General features: G+C 47.9%; 2 protein-coding genes and 1 non-coding gene across 8 annotated transcripts in view; 1 reads left to right on the top strand and 2 right to left on the bottom strand.

The window, feature by feature from the left end:
- The window catches only part of COA8 (cytochrome c oxidase assembly factor 8), a 28,396-nt gene extending 10,479 nt beyond the window's left edge, over positions 1-17,917 (bottom strand). The window contains exons 1-4 of one of the 4 annotated variants that reach the window (XM_055361670.2): positions 17,726-17,917; positions 8,674-8,871; positions 6,321-6,384; positions 986-1,106 (exon numbers count right to left, since the gene is read on the bottom strand). In XM_055361670.2, coding sequence (XP_055217645.2) covers positions 986-1,106; positions 6,321-6,384; positions 8,674-8,871; positions 17,726-17,887 — 545 coding nt within the window. In that variant the 5' untranslated portion in view covers positions 17,888-17,917. Of the gene's footprint in view, positions 1-985; positions 1,107-4,500; positions 5,910-6,320; positions 6,385-8,673; positions 8,872-17,725 lie in introns of those variants that run through there. The other 3 variants (XM_055361671.2, XM_004055761.4, XM_063698216.1) reach the window with 3 other exon arrangements.
- On the bottom strand, positions 13,312-13,452 carry LOC115930746 (U4 spliceosomal RNA). The gene has a single exon (XR_004067346.1). It is a non-coding gene; the product is annotated as a U4 spliceosomal RNA (small nuclear RNA).
- A 200-nt stretch (positions 17,918-18,117) lies between the features above and the next one.
- BAG5 (BAG cochaperone 5) lies at positions 18,118-23,770 on the top strand. Of its 3 annotated transcripts, none has more exons than XM_004055758.5 (2): positions 18,118-18,255; positions 19,676-23,770. In XM_004055758.5, the coding sequence occupies exon 2, from the start codon at positions 19,704-19,706 to the stop codon at positions 21,045-21,047; it is 1,344 nt and encodes a 447-aa protein (XP_004055806.1). In that variant the 5' UTR covers positions 18,118-18,255; positions 19,676-19,703; the 3' UTR covers positions 21,048-23,770. The 3 variants fall into 3 exon arrangements, with proteins under 3 accessions (XP_004055806.1, XP_004055807.1, XP_004055808.1); XM_004055759.5 differs by lacking the exon at positions 18,118-18,255 and adding an exon at positions 18,622-18,763; XM_004055760.5 differs by lacking the exon at positions 18,118-18,255 and adding an exon at positions 18,783-18,950.
- The last annotated feature ends 721 nt before the right edge of the window (positions 23,771-24,491 follow it).

Here is a 24,491-nt window from a genome sequence, read left to right as displayed (position 1 = left end):
TAGCTGGGTGTGGCGGCAGATGCCTGTAGTCCTCACTATTTGGGAGGCTGAGGCAGGAGAATTGCATGAACCCAGAGGCGGAAGCTGCAGTGAGCAGAGATTGCACCACTGCACTCCAGCCTGGGTGACAGATTGATACTCCATCTCGAAAAATAAATAACATAAAATATAATGTTGTAATAAACCTGCGCAACATAGAAAAAAATTCTACAAAAAAATTTTTTTTAAATTAGCGAGGCATGGTGGCATGTGCCTGCAGTCCCAGCAACTTGGGAGGCTGAGGCAGGAGGATGGCTTGAGCCTGGGAGGTTGAAGCTCCAGGGAGCCACGATCGCGCCACTGCACTCCAGCCTGAGTGGCAGAGCAAGGCCTTGTCTCCAAATATTTGCAAATAACCTACTCGCATCCTCCCATATGCTTTAAGTCATCTCTGGATTACTTATGATACCTAATACAATGTAAATGCTGTATGAACAGTTGTCATGCTGTACTTTATTTATTTATTTTTTTTTTTTGAGACAGAGTCTTGCGCTGTTGCCCAGGCTAGAGTGCAATGGCATGATCTCGGCTCACTGCAGCCTCCATCTCCCAGGTTCAAATGATTCTCCTGCCTCAGCCTCCCAAGTAGCTGGGATTACAGGCATACGCCACCACATCCAGCTAAGTTTTGTGTCTTTAGTATAGACGGGATTTCACATTGTTGGCCAGGCTGGTCTCGAACTCCTGACCTCAGGTGATCTGCCGCCTCAGCCTCCCAAACTGCTAGGATTACAGGCGTGAGCCACTGTGCCCGGCCGTTATGCTGTACTTCTAAATTTTTCTATTTTTGGCCAGGCGCGGTGGCTCATGCCTGTAATCCCAGAACTTTGGGAGGCCAAGGTAGGTGGATCATCTGAGGTCAGGAGTTTGAGACCAGCCTGGCCAACATGGTGAAACCCTGCCTCTACTAAAAATACAAAAATTAGTCAGGTGTGGTGGTGTGTACCTGTAGTCCCAGCTACTCAGAAGGCTGAGGCAGGAGAATCGCTTGAACCAGGAGGCAGAGTTTGCAGTGAGCCGAGATCGTGCCACTGCACTCCAGCCGGGGTGACAGAGTGAGACTCCATCTAAAAAGAAAAAATTGTATTTTTTATTTTCAATATTTTATTGTTTATATGTTTATTGTTTTCAATATTTTTCATCTGTGGTTGGTTGAACTGAGGACACAGGGGAGGGACAACCGTGTAGGGAAAAACCTAGTGTACATACAGGGCTTGGTACTAGCCTCAGTCTTAGGCATTCACTGGGGGTCTTGGAATGTATCCCTCGGATAAAGAGGGCCTACTCTGTCTATGTGTTACTGTTAATATACACATAGGGCACTCAAAACTGTGTCCGTACTCAGAGATTGAGGCAGGAAGACTGCTTAAGGCCAGCCTGGTCAACATAGCGAGACCTCATCTGGGATGGACAGAGGCCAAGACTGTCCCCCCCTGGCTGTGTGGCCCCAGAGCTGTGACTTACCTCCATCTCAGTTTCTTCCTCTCTAGTGTGTGACAGCAACCGCGCACCTCATGAAGCTACACTCCGTCAGTGTGGCAGGAGGGGCGCGGCTGGCACAGAAGTGCTTGCTTGTGGTCACTGCTGTTAGGGTGACCACGGGAGTATCCCGAAGGCAGGGGTACCAGCTGCTGCCACCTGACTTCATTGACACGGGCGTCCCTCAGGACAGGTCTCCTTGCATTTGGCTTGAACACCCCCAGGCCACGGCTCAACAGGCAGCAGAAGCACTGTAATATCTGCTAAGCAGGGCACCATCCACACTGCAGCACTGCAGCTTAATACCGAACCTACCACTAAGTTCAGGGAAAGAGGCAAAACACCGAGTTCACCACATTTACTGAAAACCAAGTGGGTGTTTCATAAATACTTAGGAGACTGACTTAAACTAAACCCATCTTGATGGTACGCTTCCTGCCACTGCATAAACACTCTGGGAATGAAATACATTAGAGGAATTCTCCCACAATACTGCCTGCCTTACAAATGAGATTTAATTTTGAGACTGGCAGAACTGAAATCACAGTATTCTGCTGCTTGCACTTCAAATTCAATCACTCATTTTTCTGCACTGCTGCAGAATATTCCGGTGAAGGCCAGTAAGTGGGTAGGCCACCACAGCCTTATCGGTTCTTCTAGTACTGGACGTTTCCATTCTTCCCATTCTTCTGCAATGAAAGATCGTGCTGCAAGGAACACACAGCTGAACTCTTCCCATGTTTCCCCACATGAATTTTTTTTTTGGAGACAGTCTGGCTCTGTCACTCAGGCTGGAGTGCAGTGACACAATCTCAGCTCACTGCAGCCTCCACCCCCTGGGCTCAAGTGATCCTCCCACCTCAGCCTCCCGAGTAGCTGGGACTACAGACACATACTGCCAAACTTGGCTTTTTTTTTTTTTTTTTGAGATGGAGTTTCACTCTTGCTGCCCAGGCTGGAGTGCAATGGTGCAATCTCGGCTCAGTGCAACTTCCGCCTCCGGGGTTCAAGCGATTCTTCTGCCTCAGCCTCCTGAGTAGCTGGGATTACAGGCATGCATCACCACGACTGGCTAATTTTGTATTTTTAGTAGAGATGGAGTTTCTTCATGTTGGTCAGGCTGGTCTCAAACTCCTGACCTCAGGTGATCCGCCTGCCTCAGCCTCCCAAAGTGCTGGGATTACAGGCATGAGCCACCGCACCCGGCCTTAATTATTTTTATTTTTAAATTTTTTGTAGACAAAGGGTTTTACCATGTTGCCCAGGCTGGTCTCAAACTCCTGGGCTCAAGTGATCCACCCACCTCAGCCTCGCAAAGTGGTGGGATTACAGGTATGAGCCACCAAGCCTGGCTCTCACATGAATTCTTAGAGGTGATTCACGAGCATCATTTGCCTGCTTCCTGGGGTATATGTAAATATGTGTAGCTAAATCCTTCTGGAAAAGGGGCTGAGGATTTTCTGCTGCCATCCACCTTTGATGTAACTCCGCCAGCACTGAGTCTCAAGACTGAAAACATTCCCCCATGAACTGAGTAAGCATGAAATGATGACTTCTTGTTGCATATGCACTGTAGGCTGGGCGTGGTGGCTCACGCCTGTAATCCCACCACTTTGGGAGACTGAGATGAGAAGATCACTTGAGGTCAGGAGTTTGAGACCAGCCTGGTCAACATGGTGAAACTCCGTGTCTACGAAACACACACACACACACACACACACAAATTAGCCAGGTGTGGGGGCGGGTGCCGATAATCCCAGCTACTTGGGAGGCTGAGACAGGAGAATTGCTTGAACCCGGAGGCGGAGACTGCAGTGAGCCGAGATCACGCCACTGCACTCCAGCCTGGTGACAGAGTGAGACTCCATCTCAAAAAAATAAACAAATATGCCTTGTAAAATTTAGAGTTTGAACAATTTTTTCTTCTTGTAGTCACGTTATTTGTCTATAAATGTGTGTTATTTCTGCATATTTGTGGCAGCTTTTCCTGAAGTCCAAATTGCCCGTGTTGTTTTGCTGCCAGCACTTGCCCTTCCTCACATTTCCGGGACACTGATCCCTGCGCCTACCCAGCCCTCTGATCCTTTGCCAGCAGGCCTGCTCTTTTGCCTGCTTCCTCCCATCTCCATGGCAGCAGCCAGGCTCTCTGCACAAGCCCCACCTCTGCCTCAGCTAATCCGGGCACCTCCCAACCGGGCTGGAGCCAGCCTGAGGAAAGGCAGCCTCCTCAGCTGACTGCTTCTGTGAACTTAGGAGGGATAAACAAGGAGGCAGAGAAAGCCAGTTTATAGCATGAAAAAGGTAAGGCAGTGGCCTAGGAGAAAAGTTTAAACATGAGGAAGAAATTGCTCTGGTCCTAGCGTCTGAGCACAGGCCATGACTGGGGCCAGCTCCACCCGCCTCTGGGTACTGAGCCACCTCCACATATGCTCAGCAAACTCTCCTGTCCAGAAACCTGGATCAAAAGGAGTCTTAACACGGACGTTTTCAGCTTTTATGTTCTTCAATATCTCTGTCTTCACCCTCAAGCTCAGGACGGTATCATTCCTCCAGATAATGGTGAGTCTGTTATATCCTATTAGATGCTCTACAGCTGCGAACTATGTATCTAACTCTTTAATCCATAAACAATTGACTTTCTTTTTTTATTTTTTTGAGACAGAGTCTCGCTCTGTCACCCAGGCTGGAGTGTAGTGGCGCAATCTCGGCTCACCGCAACCTCCGCCTCCTGGGTTCAAGTGATTCTCCTGCCTCAGTCTCCTGAGTAGCTGGGATTACAGGCGAGTGCCACCACGACCAGCTAATTTTTGTATTTTTAGTAGAGACGGGGTTTCACCATGTTGATCAGGCTGGTCTCGAACTCCTGACCTTGTGATTCCCGTGCCTCAGCCTCCCAAAGTGCTGGGATTACAGGCGTGAATCACCGCGCCCGGCCTGACTTTTAATAATTAACTTTTTGGCCAGGCACGGTGGCTCACACCTGTAATCCCAGCACTTTGGGAGGATGAGGCAAGTGGACTGCTTGAGCTCAGGAGTTTGAGACCAGCCTGGGCAACACGGCAAAACTCCGTCTCTACAAAAAACACAAAAATTAGCCAGGTGTGGTGCTGGCGTGCACCTGCAGTCCTAGCTACTTGGGAGGCTGAAGTGGGAGGATCACTTGAGCCCAGGAGGTCAAGGCTGCAGTAAGCCTAGATGGTGATGGTGCCACTGCATTCCAGCCTGGGAGACAGAGTGAGACCCTGACTCAAAAAAACAAAAAAAGAAATTAATAATAATTAACATTTTGACCCACTGGAATACATTTGTATTGCAGGGAGAACGAATCTAAATTTGTTCTTTTGGGCCAAAGGTTTCTCCAATATCACGTATTCAACAAAGCTCCCCTTCTCTTGGCTCTTGGGGACCTACATCCTCACGCATTGGTGCAACCGTGTACAAGACACGTGCTCTGGCCCAAGGTGACACGCCTGCTGCCCCACTCCCACTGCAGGCACCGTGGCCTGCTCACTTTCAACAGCTGCCAGAGCAGGCAGCTCCCTGTATGTTTCCCTTCCTTAACACATCCTGTCCTATTACCAAATTCAGTTTCAAACCTAATTTAAGGCCAGCCTTTCAATACTCAGCAAAGCCATCAATAGGATTCTGGGACCTTAGTAAGAATCAAAACAACTTCTCCCATCTGTTAGGAGAGTGGCTGTCTCCAAAGCACTTCCAAGCTATGAGCCGACCTAGTCCTACCTGGTATGATGACAGACCTATGGACACGGCACATGTGGTGTGCACACAAGCGCACACACGTACACACGTGCACGTACGCACACACATGTGTGCACGCGCACACGCACGCATACACGGCCAGGTCAGCATGGAATGCGCTGACAGCCATGGGGCGCGGCGAGGCCCAGTAAGGCTTTGCAATCCGACTCCCGACGTGAGAATCCAGGCCACGCCACATTCTCACTGTGCAATTCTGGTGAAGCCTCAGGTTGCTCATCTATAAAATGGTAAAGATAACAGTATCTACTTCATTGGGTCACTGTGGGAAATGCAACAGGTGATATATGCACAGGACTTGCACAGTGTCCAGCACAGGACCCAAAACTGTGAGTGCTCATTCTCATGCTTACTGCTGGATGCAGCATCTGCTCCAGCTCTGCCCCGCAAGACCCCACCTCTCCGGGGCCCGCAAGACCCCACCTCTCCAGCAGCCAGCAAATAGCAACAGAGGTCCTGGTACGGGGGTGACTCAAGCTCCCGGCCCTTTATTCCAAATGAATCAGGTGAGGCAAAGGATTAGTAGGAATGGCACTTTAGCCCAATGACAGACTTGGCTTTTGGGGTCGATGATTTTGGATTTTCTATCAGAACAACTTTTTGGCAGCAGACATCTGTTTAACGAACAGCATGAGATGTTATTCAGGCCTAACACTGACACCAAGAGAAAATAAGGAGAGGCTATTTTGAGCACTGAACTGAGATCAGGAATCAGAAGAGAAGCTGGTTTGGAGAGGGAGAAGCTGCAAAGGCTGAGACCTCAGGACGAAAGTCAAAGGTCAGAGGTTGGTCATCCATCATAACCACCTAAAATCCTGAGAGAAAAGAGGCAGCTGGAAATTGGAGAGCCATGCCTGGGAACTGGGTGTGCAAGAGAACTTGGACAGGGGTGTGCCGAGCGCTGCCCCAAAGCAGGCCAAGGACTGCCCTGAACTTCCTCACCTCTCTCACCGCCCTTCCTTTCCCTTTTCATGGACTAGCTCAAACCCAAAGAAAGCAAAAAAAAATCAAACAAACACACTAACCTGATTCAGTTCTCAGGCCCAGGCCTTTAGTTTTTAGTCTTGAGTGAATAAATTCTTCTTTTTCCTTAAAAAAATAAAAAATAAAAAATAAAGGCTCTCAGAACTCCTTTCTCTGTCTTTCCATTCTTCTTTGGCTAGAGCACAGCTCACGGTGTACTGGAGAAGTTTAGATGTGCATTTTCTGAGAAGCTAGTGACCCATCTCAAAGCTCGTTTAAAACCCTCTGAATGTGGTTAAAAGTTTTGTGCTTGAAACAGGATTTGAAAAGATGTTCAATAAACTTTGGGAGACACTGTTTGTTTATAAATCCACAGAACAGGTCAGGCACAGTGGCTCACACCCATAATGCCAGCACTTTGGGAGGACGAGGTGGGTGGATCACCTGAGGTCAGGAGTTCCAGACCAGCCTGGCCAACATGGAGAAACCCCGTCTCTACTAAAAGTACAAAAATTAGCCCGATGTGATGGTGGGCACCTGTAATCCCACCTACTTAGGAGGCTGAGGTGGGAGAACTGCTTGAACCCAGGAGGCGGAGGTTGCAGTGAGCCGAGATCACGCCACTGCACTCCAGCCTGGACAACAGAGTGAGACTCTGTCTCAAAACAAACAAACAAACAAAAAACAAAAAAAAAAACCCCACAGAATATGATAAATATACCCCACCGGACATAGCCTACTCAAATGGAAAGTCAAAGTTTAAATGTTGCCGGCCACAATGGCTCATGCCTGTAATCCCAGCACTTTGGGAGGCCAAGGCAGGCGAATCACCTGAAGGTCAGGGGTTCAAGACCAGCCTGGCCAATGTGGTGAAACCCCATCTCTTCTAAACATACAAAAATTAGCCGGGTGTGGTGGCGGGCGCCTGTAATCCCAGCTACTTGGGAGGCTGAGGCAGGAGAATCGCTTGAACCAGGGAGGTGGAGGTTGCAGTGAGCTGAGATCATGTCACTGCACTCCAGCCTGGGCAACAGGAGTGAAACTCCATCTCAGAAGAAAAAAAAAAAAAGTTATATGTTTTTCTTCTGGTTTAGACTATTTATACTTCTTTCTTACACAGTTTATTTATAAGTATCCTGTTAAGAATTTTGAATTCTCTGCTGGGCATGGTGGCTTATGCTTGTAATCCCAACACTTTGGGAGGCCGAGGTGGGCGGATCACGAGGTCAGGAGATCAAGACCATCCTGGCCAACATAGTGAAATCCCATCTCCACTAAAAATACAAAAATTAGCTGGGCACGGAGGTGCGTGCCTGTAATCCCAGCTACTCGGGAGGGTGAGGCAAGAGAACCACCTGAACCTGGGAGGTGGAGGGTGCAGTAAGCTGAGATCGCACCACTGCACTCCAGCTTGGTGACAGAGCGAGACTCCGTCTCAAAAAAAAAAAAAAATTTTTTTTTTTGAATTCTCAGGAAGAATGACAACACATCACAAAAACGGGTTTCTTTTTGAGGGTCTCACTCCTGTCACCCAGACTGGAGTGCAATGGCGCGCTCTTGGCTCATTGCAACCTCCGCCTCCTGGGTTCAAGCAATTCTTGTGCCTCAGCCTCCCAAGTCACGGGGATCACAGGCATATGCCACCACACCTGGCTCATTTTTATATTTTTAGTAGAGATAAGGTTTCGCTACGTTGGCCAGGCTGCTCTCAAACTCCTGGCTTCAAGTGATCCACCCCTCTCAGCCTCCCAAAGTGCTGGGATTGCAGAGCCATCGTGCCCCACCTAAAAAAACCGGTATTCTCATAAAGATAAACACACACACCTATGTGTGTAAAACATGTACTTCTAGTTCTGGCTCTGCTGCTCACACATTGCATCTTCAAAGTCTCAAGATCTGTGGTTCTACGAATGACCGTTTCTTATATACAGTTACATATTAGTTTTTAAAACTATATGCATATATGTACCTACAGTGCGGGGGACGGACTGAGACCCAGTACTACCACGTAACAAACAGCAAAGCAATATACTAAACACCTAGCACCCTCCAGTGGCCAACTGTGTTATTTCTCATTCTGATCTAAAACTTTTTTTTCTTTTTTTTTTTTGAGACGAGTCTGGCTCTGTCGCCCAGGCTGGAGTGCAGTGGCGCAATCTCCGCTCACTGCAAGCTCCGCCTCCCGGGTTCACGCCATTCTCCTGCCTCAGCCTCCCTAGTAGCTGGGACTACAGGCGCCCGCCACCACGCCCGGCTAATTTTTTGTATTTTTAGTAGAGACGGGGTTTCACCGTGTTAGCCAGGATGGTCTCGATCTCCTGACCTCGTGATCTGCCCGCCTCAGCCTCCCAAAGTGCTGGGATTACAGGCGTGAGCCACCGCGCCCTTCCGTTCTGATCTAAAACTTAAACTTACCTTACTAAAAGTCAAATTCTGGTTTGCCCAGAACTGTTGATTCCATTCTTGTGTTTCTTGTCTTAATTTTCTAAGCTTTTGTTCCAATGGAGATTCATTTTCAGGTATGTAAAAGTGAACAGGTCGAAGGTTTGAATATTTATCTGGGGGTCCTATCCAATCATGGCAAGACTTTCTTGGAGGGCAGAATCTTGAGACCTTTAACAAAGTAAATTGGATTAACATACGACAAAATGAATCTCTAGTATTATAAAATGTACAATCTGGATTGATTTATTTACTTAGAGACGGAGGCTCGCTCTGTTGCCAGACTGGAGTGCAGTGGCGTGATCTCAGCCAAAGTGCTGGGATTACAAGTAGGCGCCACCACACAGGGCCTCGTTTCTGGTTTAAATAATAACAACCCTGGCCGGGCGCGGTGGCTCACGCCTGTAATCCCAGCACTTTGGGAGGCCGAGGCGGGCGGATCACGAGGTCAGGAGATCGAGACCATCCTGGCTAACACAGTGAAACCCCGTCTCCACTAAAAAATACAAAAAATTAGCCGGGCGTGGTGGCGGGCGCCTGTAGTCCCAGCTACGCGGGAGGCTGAGGCGGGAGAATGGCGTGAACCCGGGAGGCGGAGCTTGCAGTGAGCCGAGATCGCGCCACTGCACTCCAGCCTGGGCGACAGAGCGAGACTCCGTCTCAAAAAAAAAAAAACAAAAAACAACAACAACAACAACAAAACACAACCCTTTCCCGAAACTCAACCACCTTTGCTAAGCTTTCTTTTTTTTTTTTTTTTGAGACGGAGTCTCACTCTGTCGCTCAGGCTGGAGTGCAGTGGCGCGATCTCGGCTCACTGCAAGCTCCGCCTCCCGGGTTCACGCCATTCTCCTGCCTCAGCCTCCCAAGTAGCTGGGACTACAGGCGCCCATCACCACGCCCGGCTAATTTTTTTGTATTTTTTAGTGGAGATGGGGTTTCACCCTGTTAGCCAGGATGGAGCTAAGCTTTCTTAAGCTAATGAGAGACCCTACCAGGCTAGGAGGAGGTGAGGAGTCTGAATTCTGGTAAGGTGCCAGCCATCATTCCAGAGGGCACAAGATCTGCAACTTCTCCAATTACTCCTGCATCTCTATTGCAGAACCTAAGATTGGCTTTTTGAGATATCTTTTCAGGTTTTTTGCAAGTCCAACGTGATGGCTCCTCCTGGACCCGCCCAGAAGCCACTCGTCACGCAGAAGGATGAGTCCCACACCCCTGTGATTGCACCCAGACCAATCGGCAGCAAGCACCCATTGCCTAGCCACCTCCACCCCTTACTCCAAACTATTCTTGAAAAACTCTAGCCCCCAGATGCGTGGAGAGACTGATTTGAGTAATAACTCTTCCATGTAGCATGGCCGGCCTCACATCAATTAAACTCTTTCTTTTTTTTGAGATGGAGTCTCGCTCTATCGCCCAGGCTGGAGTGCAGTGGTGTGATCTTGGCTCACTGCAACCTCCGCCTCCCGGGTTCAAGCGATTCTCCTGCCTCAGCCTCCTGAGTAGCTGGGATTATAGGCATATGCCACCACACCCGGCTAATTTTTGCATTTTTAGTAGAGATGGGGTTTCACCATGTTGACCAGGCTGATCTTGAACTCCTGACCTCAGGTGATCTGCCTGCCTCAGCCTCCCAAAGTGCTGGGATTACAGGCGTGAGCCACCGTGCCTGGCCCTAAACTCTTTCTTTACTGCAATGCCATGGTCTCCATGAACTGATTTTGTTTGTGCAATGGGCAGGAAGAACTGTCAGGGAGTTATAGTGGGGGGACCCTGCTATTCAAGACCTGAAACTATACTGCTCATCGTCAGGGTTAAAATACACTGATTTGATGCTGGATCAATTTAGGAATCCTTTTTAGAAAGTAAAGGCAGGATTGCAATACAGACCTTCAACATTTTACCCATCAGTCTAAAAACTATATACAATCACCAAATATCCCATTAAAAAAATAAAACCTACATTTCTAGCCGGGCACGGTGGCTCACGCCTATAATCCCAGCACTTTGGGAGGCTGAGGTGGGTGGATCACCTAAGGTCGGGAGTTCGAGACCAGCCTGACCAACATGGTGAAACCCCATCTCTACTAAAAATACAAAAATTAGCCATGCGTGGTGGCCGGCACCTGTAGTCCCAGCTATATGGGAGGCTGAGCCAGGAGAATTGCTTGAACCTGGGAGGCAGAGGTTGCAGTGAGCCGAGATCGCACCACTGCATTCCAGCAGCCTGGGCGACAGAGCGAGACTCCGTCTCAAAAAAAAAAAAAAAAAAAAAAAAAAACCAAAACCTACATTTCTACAAATGTTGACTTTTATTATTTTTTTCTTTTTTTTCTTTATCATACATTAAAGGACTCAGAAAATGTTCATGGGCTTCTCCCCCAAGTCTTTGCATCTGTGATATTTAGCTGTTGGTAGAAACTAAGGTGAGTCCCACCAAAGGGACGGCACCAGGGTCCACCCCCCTAGACTGTGGCCCAGGACGGCGACTCCTTCCCTCCTCCGAGCTGACCCGGGTGTCTGCAGCTCAGTGGGTTTCGCGCTAACAGTGCATGACCACTGTCCAGGGCTGCACCCACTCTTTTCTGCTCACAGGCTGCCCATCAGGAAATGTTAAAGGAGCCACCTAACAATTAGCTGCTTTTTCTAGCTGCCCACATGTCACAAAGCAAGCTCAGAGAGGTGTCAGGTGTGTTCGGCTACTTTTCCATATTTATCTACCAGTTATCACTCACATAAACTGCTTTACGGATAAAGCTGGTGTACCGATATTTTCAAATCATTGTTTGCCATTATAATGTGAGAGATGTTATCTTCCTTTGTTCTTCCCTATAACCACATGTTTCTGCCTTTATTCACGGAGGAGCTACTATTTAAAAGCGAGGACAAGCAGCTTGGGGGAGGAAAATGTCCTTTGGTAAGAGGAAGAGCCCTTTGTAGTGCGAATAATTACCATAATTGCTAGTTTCCACGGTACAAGCCTACGATTCATGGTGTCCCATTGGCTATGCTGGGGACAGAAGGCTCTTCCATCTGGCCCTCGTGTCTGTGGGGAGGGCACGCTAGACCCTCACAGTCTCCTGAGAAGCAGCCTCAGTTCTGTCCTCGTCACAGAGAGGCACATGTGCATTCCTACTGGTCAGGCCGAATCTGCATCTTTGGGTCTGGGAGGGGAGTTAACCTTCCGGTTCTTGTGAAAATCTTTTTTCAGCCGGGTGCGGTGGCTCACGCCTGTCATCCCAGCACTTTGGGAAGCCGAGGCAGGTGGATCATTTGAGGTCAGGAGTTCGAGACCAGCCTGGCCAACATGGTGAAACCCCATCTCTACTTAAAATACCAAAAAATAAGCTGGGCATGGTGGTGTGCACCTGTAATCCCAGCTACTTGGGAGGCTGAGGCACAAGAATTGCTTGAACCCGGGAGGCGGAGGTTGCAGTGAACCAAGATCGTGTCACTGCACTCCAGCCTGGGTGACAGAGTGAGACCCTGTCACTATATATATACACACACACACACATATATATACGTATACATATATATATACGTATATATGTGTGTATATATATGTGTACATATGTGTGTATATATGTGTGTGTATATGTGTGTATATGTGTGTATATATGTGTATATATGTATATATATGTGTGTATATATGTGTATATATATGTGTGTATGTATGTATGTATGTGTGTATATATATATATATATATATATATATACACATATCTCCTTTCTTCTTAACTGTAAATTGGCAGGCTGGACAGCCCTACACCAGGCTTCTCCATGCTGGCTCTGCAGGCCAGGTCTGCCTCTCCAGCCCCCTCTGCTTTTACTAAGCTCCTGAGTACTCCACCAAGGAGCACTCCCACCCCAGCATCTCTCCCCCCAGAAGCCAAGATTCGGAAGGGGAGACACTGAGACGTTTCCCCTGCACCCTATTCCTGGAAGTGCCCGTACATGACACAAAGCTACCATGGGGAAACCACCAGGGAATAATGAAGAGAAAAATGTTAGCAAGCTCTTAGCGTTCTTGCTTCCTGTTCTAACTCTCAGTTCTATAAAGGCTTTGAGTTCCCATCTGAGAAGGAGTCAGGAACTTCATATTTACTGAGGGTTAGGGTCCCCAGCCCCCTATTCTACATGGATGCTAGACATATCCGCAAACCCGATCCAGCAATATAAAAGAAGAATAATCCACCAGAAGGGCAAACACTAGAAAGTCAATGAAAACAGTCTCCTAATTTCAGGAATGCCAACGACATGGGAGAGCTATCCAGGCTGGAACACTTTCACCCAACGCTGGAGTGACCACAGCAGGAAGCCACCCCTGCTGTATACACACACGTTAATTATTTTTATTATCTTTAAGGCCCTAGTCAACCGTCTCTTTCCCACCACCAATAGACACAAGGCCTGCACCTCAGTATGGCCTAAAGATGATTAGACAATTTGTCTAAAGATGATTTGTGGGCTGGGCTTGGTGGTTTACACTTGTAATCCCAGCACCTTGGGAAGCCGAGGTAGGTGGATTGCTTGAGCTCAGGAGTTTGAGGCCAGCCTGGGCAACAAAGTGAGACCCCATCTCTATAAAAAAATTTTTTTTTTCAGTCTCTGTAGAGACTGTCAAAAATTGCCAGTGCTGACTATATTGCAAGTCATCACGGCAGGGTATTGGGAAAAGTTTTCAATTATCAATAATCGCACCTCAGATAAATCTCATTGGCTACAATACTGCCGCTGTGCAAAGCTACAAAAATTTTTTTTTTTTTTTTTTTTTTTTTGAGAAAGAGTCTCACACTGTTGCCCAGGCTGGAGTGCAGTGGCGCGATCTCGGCTCACTGCAGCCTCCGCCTACCAGGTTCAAGCAATTCTCCTGCCTCAGCCTCCCGAGTAGCTGGGATTACAGGCATGCGCCACCACGCCCGGCTAATTTTTGTATTTTTAGTAGAGACGGTGTTTCACCATGTTGGCCAGGCTGGTCTTGAATTCCTGACCTCAGATGATCCACCTGCCTCGGCCTTCCAATGTGCTGAGATTACAGGCATGAGCCACCGTGCCCTGCCAAAAAAATTTTAAAAATCAGCCAGGTGCAGTGGCACATGCCTGTAGCCCCAGCTACTAAAGAGGCTGAGGCAGGAAGATTACTTGAGCCAGTGAGGTTGAGGCTGTGGTGAGCTGTGTTTGTGCCAGTGCACTCCAGCCTGGGCAACAGAGCAAGACCCTATCTCCAAAAAAGGGAAAAAGATCGTTATTTGTGGACTTGTTCCAACCCTCCTCCTCTCAGAAGTTAGGTGCCCAACAGGCAGGCCCAGGGTGGTGCTCCCTTGCATCCTCAGGAGACCCTGCCTGGAGCTGCAAACAATAAACTTCCGATAGATTCCAAAGATGGACATGGTGGATTCAGCCATTCTCCATAAGCATCAACCTGTCTGCCCCTGCGCCACCATGCAAAGGCCAAGCACTGCTCTAGGCACCAGGGAGGCATGTGTTAGCATGCAGAGCTCCTGCCTGGAGAGCCATCTGTGCATGTGTGAAAAGAGGCACACACATTCATTTCTGTATCTCTGGCACCTCATGAAGAACCTGTGCAGGAAATGCCAACCACCCTGAGACAAATGTTTCCATTGGTGTTTTAAGCACCACAATACAGGACACGGTTTTCAAAAATACATAAGAGACTTTATCAGATGTCTTGTTTAAATCAATATGCAATGGCTCACTCTTTTTTTTCTTTTTGAGAATGAGTCTTGGTCCATTGCCCAGGCTGGAGTGCAATGGCGCGATCTCGGCTCACTGCAACCTCTGCCTCCTGGGTTCAAGCGATTCTCCCGCCTCAGCCTCCCAACTAGCTGGGATTACAGGTACTGCCATCATGCCCGGCTAATTTTTGTATTTTTGTAGAGACAGGATTTCACCATGTTGGCCAGGCTGGTCTTGAACTCCTGACCTCAGGTGATCTGCCTGCCTCAGCCTCCCAAAGTGCTGGCAAGGTGTGAGCCACCATGCCTGGCCGGATCACTCTTATTTACCAGTTTAGTAACTCTAACCAGAAAGAAGATGGGGTTAAACTCTAACCAAAAAGAAGATGGGGTTAAAATGGCTTGTTCTTATGAAAACTCAGGTTCAAATGACTTGTAGGTTCTACCAGTCACAGAAAAATTCAAACCTTAGTAAACAATCCATGGAAACAGGAAAAGAAGGCATACCCTACAGCTCATTTTTGAAGCTAAAAGTGACTTTAGGCCAGGCACAGTGGCTCATACCTGTAATCCCAGCACTTTGGGAGGCTGAGGTGAGCAGATCACCTGAGGTCAGGAGTTCAAGACCACCCTGGCCAACATGGTGAAACCCGTCTCTACAAAAAATACAAAAATTAGCCGGGCGTGGTGGTAGGCACCTGTAATCCCAGCTACTCAGGAGGCTGAGGCAGGAGAATTGCTTGAACCTGGGCGGTGGAGGCTGCAGTGAGCTGAGATCACGCCACTGCACTCCAGCCTGGGTGACAGAGCAAGACTCCATCTCAAAAAAAAAAAAAAAAAAAAAAAATTAAAAAAAAAGGTGGGGAGGTGATGGAGGCAGAACCTATGGATTAAAAAGAACTAAAAGGGAGTATCTCTGAACCTATTCTGGTTCGGGAACTTCCGGATTAAAGAAAAAAAAGAACTAAAAGAGCCAGACTAATTCTTACGTGCAAACAAGTTTAAGAACCAATGATGCAAACTACATAGGTAAGACATAAGCAGGCATGAAGTGGCTAGGGAACAGAATTTAAAAGTCTTAATTTTTTTTTTCTTTACCAAAAGCAGTTATATTTCTGAAAAGCTGAGTTTTAAAGATGGATTTGGAAGGAAGAATGGTGCCTGACTCTTAAGTTCTATAATGTTTTTCAATTAAAAGCTGGTGCTGGCTGGGCATGGTGGCTCACACTTATAATCTCAGCACTTTGGGAGGCCAAGGCGGGTGGATCACCTGAAGTCAGGAGTTCGAGACCTGCCTGGCCAACATAGTGAAACCCTGTCTCTACTAAAAAAAGAAAAAAAAAATTAACCAGGCGTGGCAGCATGCGCCTGTGATCCCAGCTATACTTGGGAGGCTGCGGCAGGAGAACTGCTTGAACCCAGTAGGTGAAGGTTGCAGTGAGCCGAGACTACGCCATTGCACTCCAGCCTGGGCAATACAGCAAAAACTCCATCTCGAAAAAAGAAAAAACGAACAAGGCAGAGAGGTCTCTCATCTTGAGAACAGACCCATGGTAAGATTTATTTTACTTTAACAAGAAGTCTAAGGCTGAGAGTGGTGGCTCACGCTTGTAATCCTAGCACTTTGGGAGGCCCAGGCAGGCGCATCACTTGAGGTCAGGAGTTTGAAACCAGCCCGGCCAACAGGTGAAACCCTGTCTCTACTAAAAATACAAAAAAATTAGCCGGGCATGGTGGTGGGCCCCTGTAGTCCCAGCTACTCGGAAGGCTGAGGCATGAGAATCGCTTGAGCCCGGGAGGCAGAGGTTGCAGTGAGCTGAGATCACGCCACTGTACTCCCACTTGGGCGACAGACGGAGACTCCAACTCAAAAAAAAAAAAAGAAGAAGTGTATATGACAATAGAGAAATCCTTATTTGGGTGCTGTTGTTTCTTTCCAGCACAAGTTCACAAAATAAGCTAGGGAAAATCCCCCCCGCCCCCGGGAAATGTCTTGGTTGATTTCCCGTTTGCTGTCTTAGAGCATTTTCAGACACCTGCTCTATCTTTCTGCCCAAAGACAGAGATGCTGGGTGGGTTTCTATGTTCTAGGAATAGAAGGCAAGGGCTTGGCCACTGTAACACAGAACTGAGCTAGCTACTTGGGTGTCTGGTTGACAAGTTGCCCTGGTAACTCCTTGTTCAAATTGTAAACTAGACAGACCTTCAAAGCTACAATTATAAAAGTGTACTAACAGCCACAGCCCAACATAAATGAAAATGTACAAGCAAGTACATTTGCAATTTTTAATTAGCTTTTTTTTTTTTTTGAGATGAAGTCTCCCTCTGTCGCCAGGATGGAGTGCAGTGGCGCGATCTCGACTCACAGCAACCTCCGTCTCCCGGGTTCAAGCGATTTTCCTGCCTCATCCTCCCGAGTAGCTGGGTCTACAGGCGCGCGCCACTATGCCCAGCTAATTTCTGTATTTTTAGCAGAGACGTTTCACCATGTTGGGCAGGATGGTCTCACCTCTTGATTTCGCGATCCGCTTGCCTCGGCCTCCCAAAGTGCTGGGATTACAAGCGTGAGCCACGGAGCCCGTCCAATTTTTAATTAGCACTTTTTAAATACTTCTTTAATTATTGTTTAAACCAAGTTTTCCAGCCTCCTTCATTAGCCTGTTTGGTATTTGCATGCTTTGCTTGAATATTTTATCTCCAGCCCATTCCACACCGTTAGTCAATATTTTCATCTGACAGACGGAATCAAGGCCTAGGCCTCCCTTAAACAAAACATCCCTCCCAAAAGTTACCACTTACAAAAATTGCTTGCCACAGACATTCTTTGCGGATCTTTGGCCAGTAACATGCATATACCCACACACAGTTTGCAAATAACAACTATTCAACGTGAAGTGCTACAAAAGTACGATGATAAAGTGCTCGCCGCTTGAAGAAAAGCACTGATAATTTTAACAAAGCCAAAACACACACACACACGACGAAAAAAAAATGCACGGTAAGCCAAGAGCTCTTTAAATATAAAAAATAATCATTCTCGGGAACAAATAAGGTAGGTACAAACTTGCCAGGTGACTCTGTTACGCTTAAAGGTTCTGGCTGTCAACAGTCCCCGGCGTGGTGGCGGCGGCACCCTCAGTCCCATCCGACCGAGGGCGTTGATGCGGGACCCTCGGGGCTGCGGGACTGTTCGGGATAGGACGCGAGAGCACCTGGAGAAAGGCCTGAGGCGGCTGTGCAGAACAGGGAGTGGCCCCGAGGCCCGGGTTTATCTTCCCTTCCGGTCACCCCTCCCGGCCCAATGTCCCCAGGCGCCTGCTTACCCCGCTGGGCGCCGTATCCCTGCGCTCGGCGCCGCGCTCCGGAGCGAGCTGACAGCCGCGGCAGGCGAAGGCGCGGCAGAGACGGGGGAGAAGGGTCTTCTTCCCCGCCCGCAAGGCCACCATGTCCCCACGCCCCCTGGCTCCCGCGGCGCACGGCAGCATTGCGACGGCGCGAGGGGCCGCTTTACGGCAGGGTCGCGAAGCCCGAGGAAGCGCGGCGGCGCGGCCGACCGTGCGCTTTCCCAGCGGTGCGACGGAGTGAGGGGGCGGGGGACGGGGGGGCGGCGGCCGCGGGCGGCGCAGGCTGACCCGGGCGGCCGCTCCTTGGTCGCGGTCATTACAGGCTGCCTCGCTGCGCCGCTGGCAGTGGGTGTAGCGCTGCCGGCGGCTAGGCGCGGACGCCGGAGGAGGTGTCCCCGGGTTTAGGGGTGTTCGGCCAGGGGCGGGGCTGCCGGGCCCGGGCGACTGCCGGAGCTGCGGAAGTCGTGGAAGCGTCGGCGACGCATCGCGCGATGGCGCGGGCGGGACAGGTGAGCGAAGCGAGGCTTGTAGCCTTTTCCCTCTCTCGGGGGGACGAGTGGGGCACCACCTCCGCGCGGGGCTCCCCGCTGGGCCACCCCTTCGCCAGCGCCCACCCCCGTGCGGCCCGTCGGATCAGGCAGGGGCAGAGTCGGTCTCGGCGCTGTCCCCGCCCCTGGGGTCGGACGCTGACCGGGGCTGGCCGGGCCTGGTCTCTGGTGTCTCCGGCCGGGCCTCGGTTCCCCTCCTCCCCCGGCCGGGCCGAGCTCCCCTCGCGCGCCCATTGTGAGGTCAGGTCCTGCGGGCGCGCCCTGGCACCCGGACCAGGACGCCCGGAGTGGCTGCTGCAGCCAGTAGCGGCCCCTTCGCCGGCTGCCCCGCTCAGACCTAGTCGGGAGGGGTGCGAGGGATGCAGCTGGGGGCCCAGCTCCGGTGCCGCACCCCGTAAAGGGCTGATCTTCCACCTCGCCACCTCAGCCACGGGACGCCAAGACCGCATCCAATTCAGACCTCTTTTGGGTAAAGGGCCAAGAGGCAAGGGCGAGGCGGGGAGGAAGGAGCTCGGGCCGCCTTCCCTCAGTGGCCTCCAGGACGTCTGCCGGGGATAGATTACGCGTTTCCATTGGTTACCCACCTTGAGCGAGCCGTTTGATAGAAACCAAGAGCTTGAAACGTGCATTAGGCCATTGTGGACTCCCAGTGGGAGGCGAGTGAATGAATTACTCATAGTTATCACGTTTTCGCGGGTTGTTTTTTTTTTTTGAGAGAGTGGAGCATGTTGGGGGCTGAGGAGGTGTCGGGCCTCGAAAGCCCAAGGTGGTGGTGCCCTTCAGCGCTGTCCCGGTCGCTCTTTTTTACCTGTGGGGTTTTAATCTCTTCAGGGAGACTTCTGTGAGGGAAGATGTGTGAGGAGCTAAAAGGGTGGGGAGGGGAAGTGCACAAAGGGATGGAGAGAAACGAAGAAGCGGGGACCTTGGGGATGTCTGAGAGCCACTGGTTTTTGTTCTGGTTCTTTCTTTTGCTTAGAGTTTCTGGAAACTAGGCATAGCTGTGTGGCGGGGCGGGGTACTGTTAGTGTTCGGAAGGTTACAAGAGCTACTGTTTCACCTTTCATAAAGGTGCCCTGCTGGTTCCAAATAGTTTGTGTCGCGTACGGTGACTCACACCTTAATCCCAGCACTTTGGGAGGCGGAGGCGGGCGGATCGTCTGAGACCAGCCTGGGCAATATAGTGAGACCTGTCTCTACTAAAAATAATATTAGCTGGGCGTAGTGGTGTACGACTGTAGACCCAGCTACTGGGAGGCTGAGGTGGGATGACTGCTCAAAAGTATGCCTTTTTAAAATGAGAATTTTAGAATGACTTAATATACCTTTAGTGTTCTGCAGAAGCCTTGTGCTGTAATAAGTTATCATTCTTGTCGTCTTTTAGTGCTTGTGAAACTGAACACAACAAAAGTATGGATATGGGAAACCAACATCCTTCTATTAGTAGGCTTCAGGAAATCCAAAAGGAAGTAAAAAGTGTAGAACAGCAAGTTGTCGGCTTCAGTGGTCTGTCAGATGACAAGAATTACAAGAAACTGGAGAGGATTCTAACAAAACAGCTTTTTGAAATAGACTCTGTAGATACTGAAGGAAAAGGAGATATTCAGCAAGCTAGGAAGAGGGCAGCACAGGAGACAGAACGTCTTCTCAAAGAGTTGGAGCAGAATGCAAACCACCCACACCGGATTGAAATACAGAACATTTTTGAGGAAGCCCAGTCCCTCGTGAGAGAGAAAATTGTGCCATTTTATAATGGAGGCAACTGCGTAACTGATGAGTTTGAAGAAGGCATCCAAGATATCATTCTGAGGCTGACACATGTTAAAACTGGAGGAAAAATCTCCTTGCGGAAAGCAAGGTATCACACTTTAACCAAAATCTGTGCGGTGCAAGAGATAATCGAAGACTGCATGAAAAAGCAGCCTTCCCTGCCGCTTTCCGAGGATGCACATCCTTCCGTTGCCAAAATCAACTTCGTGATGTGTGAGGTGAACAAGGCCCGAGGGGTCCTGATTGCACTTCTTATGGGTGTGAACAACAATGAGACCTGCAGGCACTTATCCTGTGTGCTCTCGGGGCTGATCGCTGACCTGGATGCTCTAGATGTGTGCGGCCGGACAGAAATCAGAAATTATCGGAGGGAGGTAGTAGAAGATATCAACAAATTATTGAAATATCTGGATTTGGAAGAGGAAGCAGACACGACTAAAGCATTTGACCTGAGACAGAATCATTCCATTTTAAAAATAGAAAAGGTCCTCAAGAGAATGAGAGAAATAAAAAATGAACTTCTCCAAGCACAAAACCCTTCTGAATTGTACCTGAGCTCCAAAACAGAATTGCAGGGTTTAATTGGACAGTTGGATGAGGTAAGTCTTGAAAAAAACCCCTGCATCCGGGAAGCCAGGAGAAGAGCAGTGATCGAGGTGCAAACTCTGATCACATATATTGACTTGAAGGAGGCCCTTGAGAAAAGAAAGCTGTTTGCTTGTGAGGAGCACCCATCCCATAAAGCCGTCTGGAACGTCCTTGGAAACTTGTCTGAGATCCAGGGAGAAGTTCTTTCATTTGATGGAAATCGAACCGATAAGAACTACATCCGGCTGGAAGAGCTGCTCACCAAGCAGCTGCTAGCCCTGGATGCGGTTGATCCGCAGGGAGAAGAGAAGTGTAAGGCTGCCAGGAAACAGGCTGTGAAGCTTGCCCAGAATATTCTCAGCTATCTCGACCTGAAATCCGATGAATGGGAGTACTGAAATACCAGAGATCTCACTTTTGATACTGTTTTGCACTTCATATGTGCTTCTATGTATAGAGAGCTTTCAGTTCATTGAGTTATACGTGCATATTTCAGTCTCAGTATTTATGATTGAAGCAAATTCTATTCAGTATCTGCTGCTTTTGATGTTGCAAGACAAATATCATTACAGCACATTAACTTTTCCATTCGGATCATTATCTGTATGATGTGGTGTGGTTTGTTTGGTTTGTCCTTTTTTTGCGTTTTTAATCAGAAAACGAAACAGAGGCAGCTTTTGTAAATTTTAAATGGGTTGTGCAAGCATTAAAATGCAGGTCTTTCAGAATGTAGAACTAGGCATAACCTTACATAATACTAGGAAAATTATGAGAAAGGGGAAATTTTTGGTTAAATAAGAGTAAGGTTCAAACACAAGCAGTACATGTACTGTTTCATTGTGCTCGATAGAAGGCTTTTTTTTTCACTTATAAGGCCTGATTGGTCCTACCCAGCTTAACGGGGTGGGGTTTTTTTGTTTGTTCAGTCTGTTCTTTTGTAAACATTTTTAGTTGGAAAAACAGCATCTGCATTTTCCCCATCCTCTACGTTTTAGAGAGGAATCTTGTTTTTGTGTGCAACATAAGAAAATTATGAAAACTACGGGGCCAAAAAACCTTTGAGATTGCATTAAAGAGAAGGGATAAAGGACCAGCAATAATACCTTGTAAGTTGCTTTTGTTTGTAAAATCTGAGCTTATAGTTTTCCTTAGTGAGTAATACATAAGGATGGGAACATTTAAATTAAGTTAATGGGCCTTTAAAAAAAAAAAAAAAGGAAACACTCATACCTGTAGTTGGAGGATGAAGACTGGAGACGGGTTACCAATGTCAGGTTATACTAAAACTAAATCAGAAAGTCTGAATGTAGCATGTAATGGTTCTCTTCTGTTGTCCAAGGCTGTAAAATGGACAGCCTTGTCACACCTCCCCAGTGCTGTTTTACAACGTGAGGGTAGACGCTGTCAGTAACCCAGAGGGACCAGGCCTTCCTAGGTTTTCCTAGGCAGTCAGCTGTTAACCACTCACTTAGTAAATATCATAACTACACCTGCTCCGGGACTAATCAGTGAAACCTGCTCGGAATTAAAGGCTTCCTCTGGGTGCCTGCTGAACAACTGAGCTCATGTTATGGGCATGTGGTGGTTTCTCTGTTGCCTGAAAGAGCCATTAAAGTCAATCGTGCATGAAGCATCTCTCTTCTGCTAAAGGATGTGTATTTCCATAAATACTTTCTGAGGATCCAGTACAAAATGATTTCCCAAAGTTCTGAAGTGCCTTGAGAACATGTGGGTCCGAGTGTTATAACAGACTCCTCCCCCGGGTCACCTTTTGCCTGGTCATCCTGTTAGAGTACATCTTTGGAAATCCAGGGTAATATTCTCTTTCAGAGATGCTGATTTTGTAACTTTGTGTAGGGAGTCACTTTAAACAGCTGAAAGTAGCTAGCTAAAGGAGTAGCCTTAAATACCTAAAAGATGACAAGCATAGCCCTTAACAAATCTTCAGCTTGTCTCTCAGTATTTCCCAATCATGAAAATCCCTTGCTATGTCTTTCCTACTAGAAATGTTCTAGAATCACTGGACGGTGGGGTCAGAGGGCAGTCGGTATTTAGGCCGTGAGCTTCCCATACTACTGCAGGTCCAACTCCTGGCAACCGCGGGCTCAAGGCAGGTCATTGGAATCCACGTTTTGGCCACAGTAGTTGTAGGATTGCTTTTCTATATCATAATTTTAGAATGCTCTTAAAATCTTGAGGAAGAGTTTTTATTTTTTATTTATTTTTGAGATGGAGTCTCACTCTTGCCCAGGCTGCAGTGCAGTGGTGCCATCTCAGCTCACTGCAACCTCCACCTCCCAGGTTCAAGCGATTCTCCTGCCTCAGCCACCTGAGTAGCTGGGATTAACAGGCATGTGCCACCATGCCTGGCTAGTTTTTGTATTTTTAATAGAGTTGAGATTTCACCATGATGGTCAGGCTGGTCTCGAACTCCTGACCTCGTGATCCGCCCGCCTCGGCCTCCCAAAGTGCTGGGATTAACGGGTGTGAGCCACGGCGCCCAGCCCAGGAAGAATTTTTAAATTAGAGCTCTGTTTAATTATACCACTGGGAAATCATGGTTACGCTTCAGGCATATTCTTCCCCAGAGTACTACGTACATTTTAAATTTCATTTTGTAAAGTTAAATGTCAGCATTCCCTTTAAAAGTGTCCATTGTTCTTTGAAAGTAGACGTTTCCATCATTCTTTTCAAACAAGTATTTGTGTACCTTTTGCCAAGCTGTGGGCATCGTGTGTGAGTACAGGGTGCTCAGCTCTTCCACCGTCATTTTGAATTGTTCACATGGGTAATTGGTCATGGAAATGATCAGACTGACCTTGAGTGACTGTCAGGCATGGCTTTGTTTCTGGTTTCAATCAGTTCTCATTCCTTGTACCGGATTATTCTACTCCTGCAATGAACCCTGTTGACACCGGATTTAGCTCTTGTCAGCCTTCGTGGGGAGCTGTTTGTGTTAATATGAGCTACTGCATGTAATTCTTAAACTGGGCTTGTCACATTGTATTGTATTTTTGTGATCTTTAATGAAAAGAATCTGTACTGCAAGTAAAACCTACTCCCCAAAAATGTGTGGCTTTGGGTCTGCATTAAACGCTGTAGTCCATGTTCATGCCAAAAATGGCTGGGAACGTTTGCTTTATTTACATTCGGTCAGCGTTGCTTTCAGATCACACTTTGTCCACACAGGAAAGCCAGTCAGCCTATAATGAAGTAGTTATTAAAATAAATGTAATGAATATGTCTACAAAGTATAGTTTAGTGGTTTATTTTGCTAAAATGCACATATATTTGATATAATTTAGTTTGAGAAGTTCAACCAGTTTTTCTCCTTTGTTTGACTTTGTCAATTTCTATCTGGTTTTTAAGGGTCTGAGCTTAGCTTGTGCATGCAAGGTTTTGGGTTTTTTTGTTTTTTTTTTTTTGAGCACAGCTTTTCACCTTTTAATTTGTTGGGTATTTTTCTCTTAATAAGAGAAATATTGGCCATCGATTTTTACATATAATACAAGTGTGTTTTTCCAGTACATTGGTTCCTGTCCCCTCTCTGTCAACTGTTTGACTATTGGAACAGTATGTCTTCAATAATTCAATGTTACTTTGAGATACACGTGTTAATATACCCTTAGTTATTCTTGAAATAAAACCAGTCTCTTACGCTTGCAGTGGAGAAAGGCTGTGAGTCTGAGGTGTGTGTTCTCTATATATTATCACCTTCATGAACTGTCTGACCTGGGTGAGGAGCCCTTTTTTTTTTTTTTTGAGACGGAGTCTGGCTCTGTCACCCAGGCTGGAGTGCAATAGCGCGATCTCGGCTCACTGCAACCTCCGCCTCCCAGGTT

This window comes from Gorilla gorilla, chromosome 15, assembly GCF_029281585.2.
Source record: "Gorilla gorilla gorilla isolate KB3781 chromosome 15, NHGRI_mGorGor1-v2.1_pri, whole genome shotgun sequence".
In the NCBI taxonomy this organism is placed as follows: domain Eukaryota; kingdom Metazoa; phylum Chordata; class Mammalia; order Primates; family Hominidae; genus Gorilla; species Gorilla gorilla.
The sequence above is the reverse complement of the archived record's forward strand: the minus strand, read 5'-3'. Positions and strand labels throughout refer to the sequence as shown.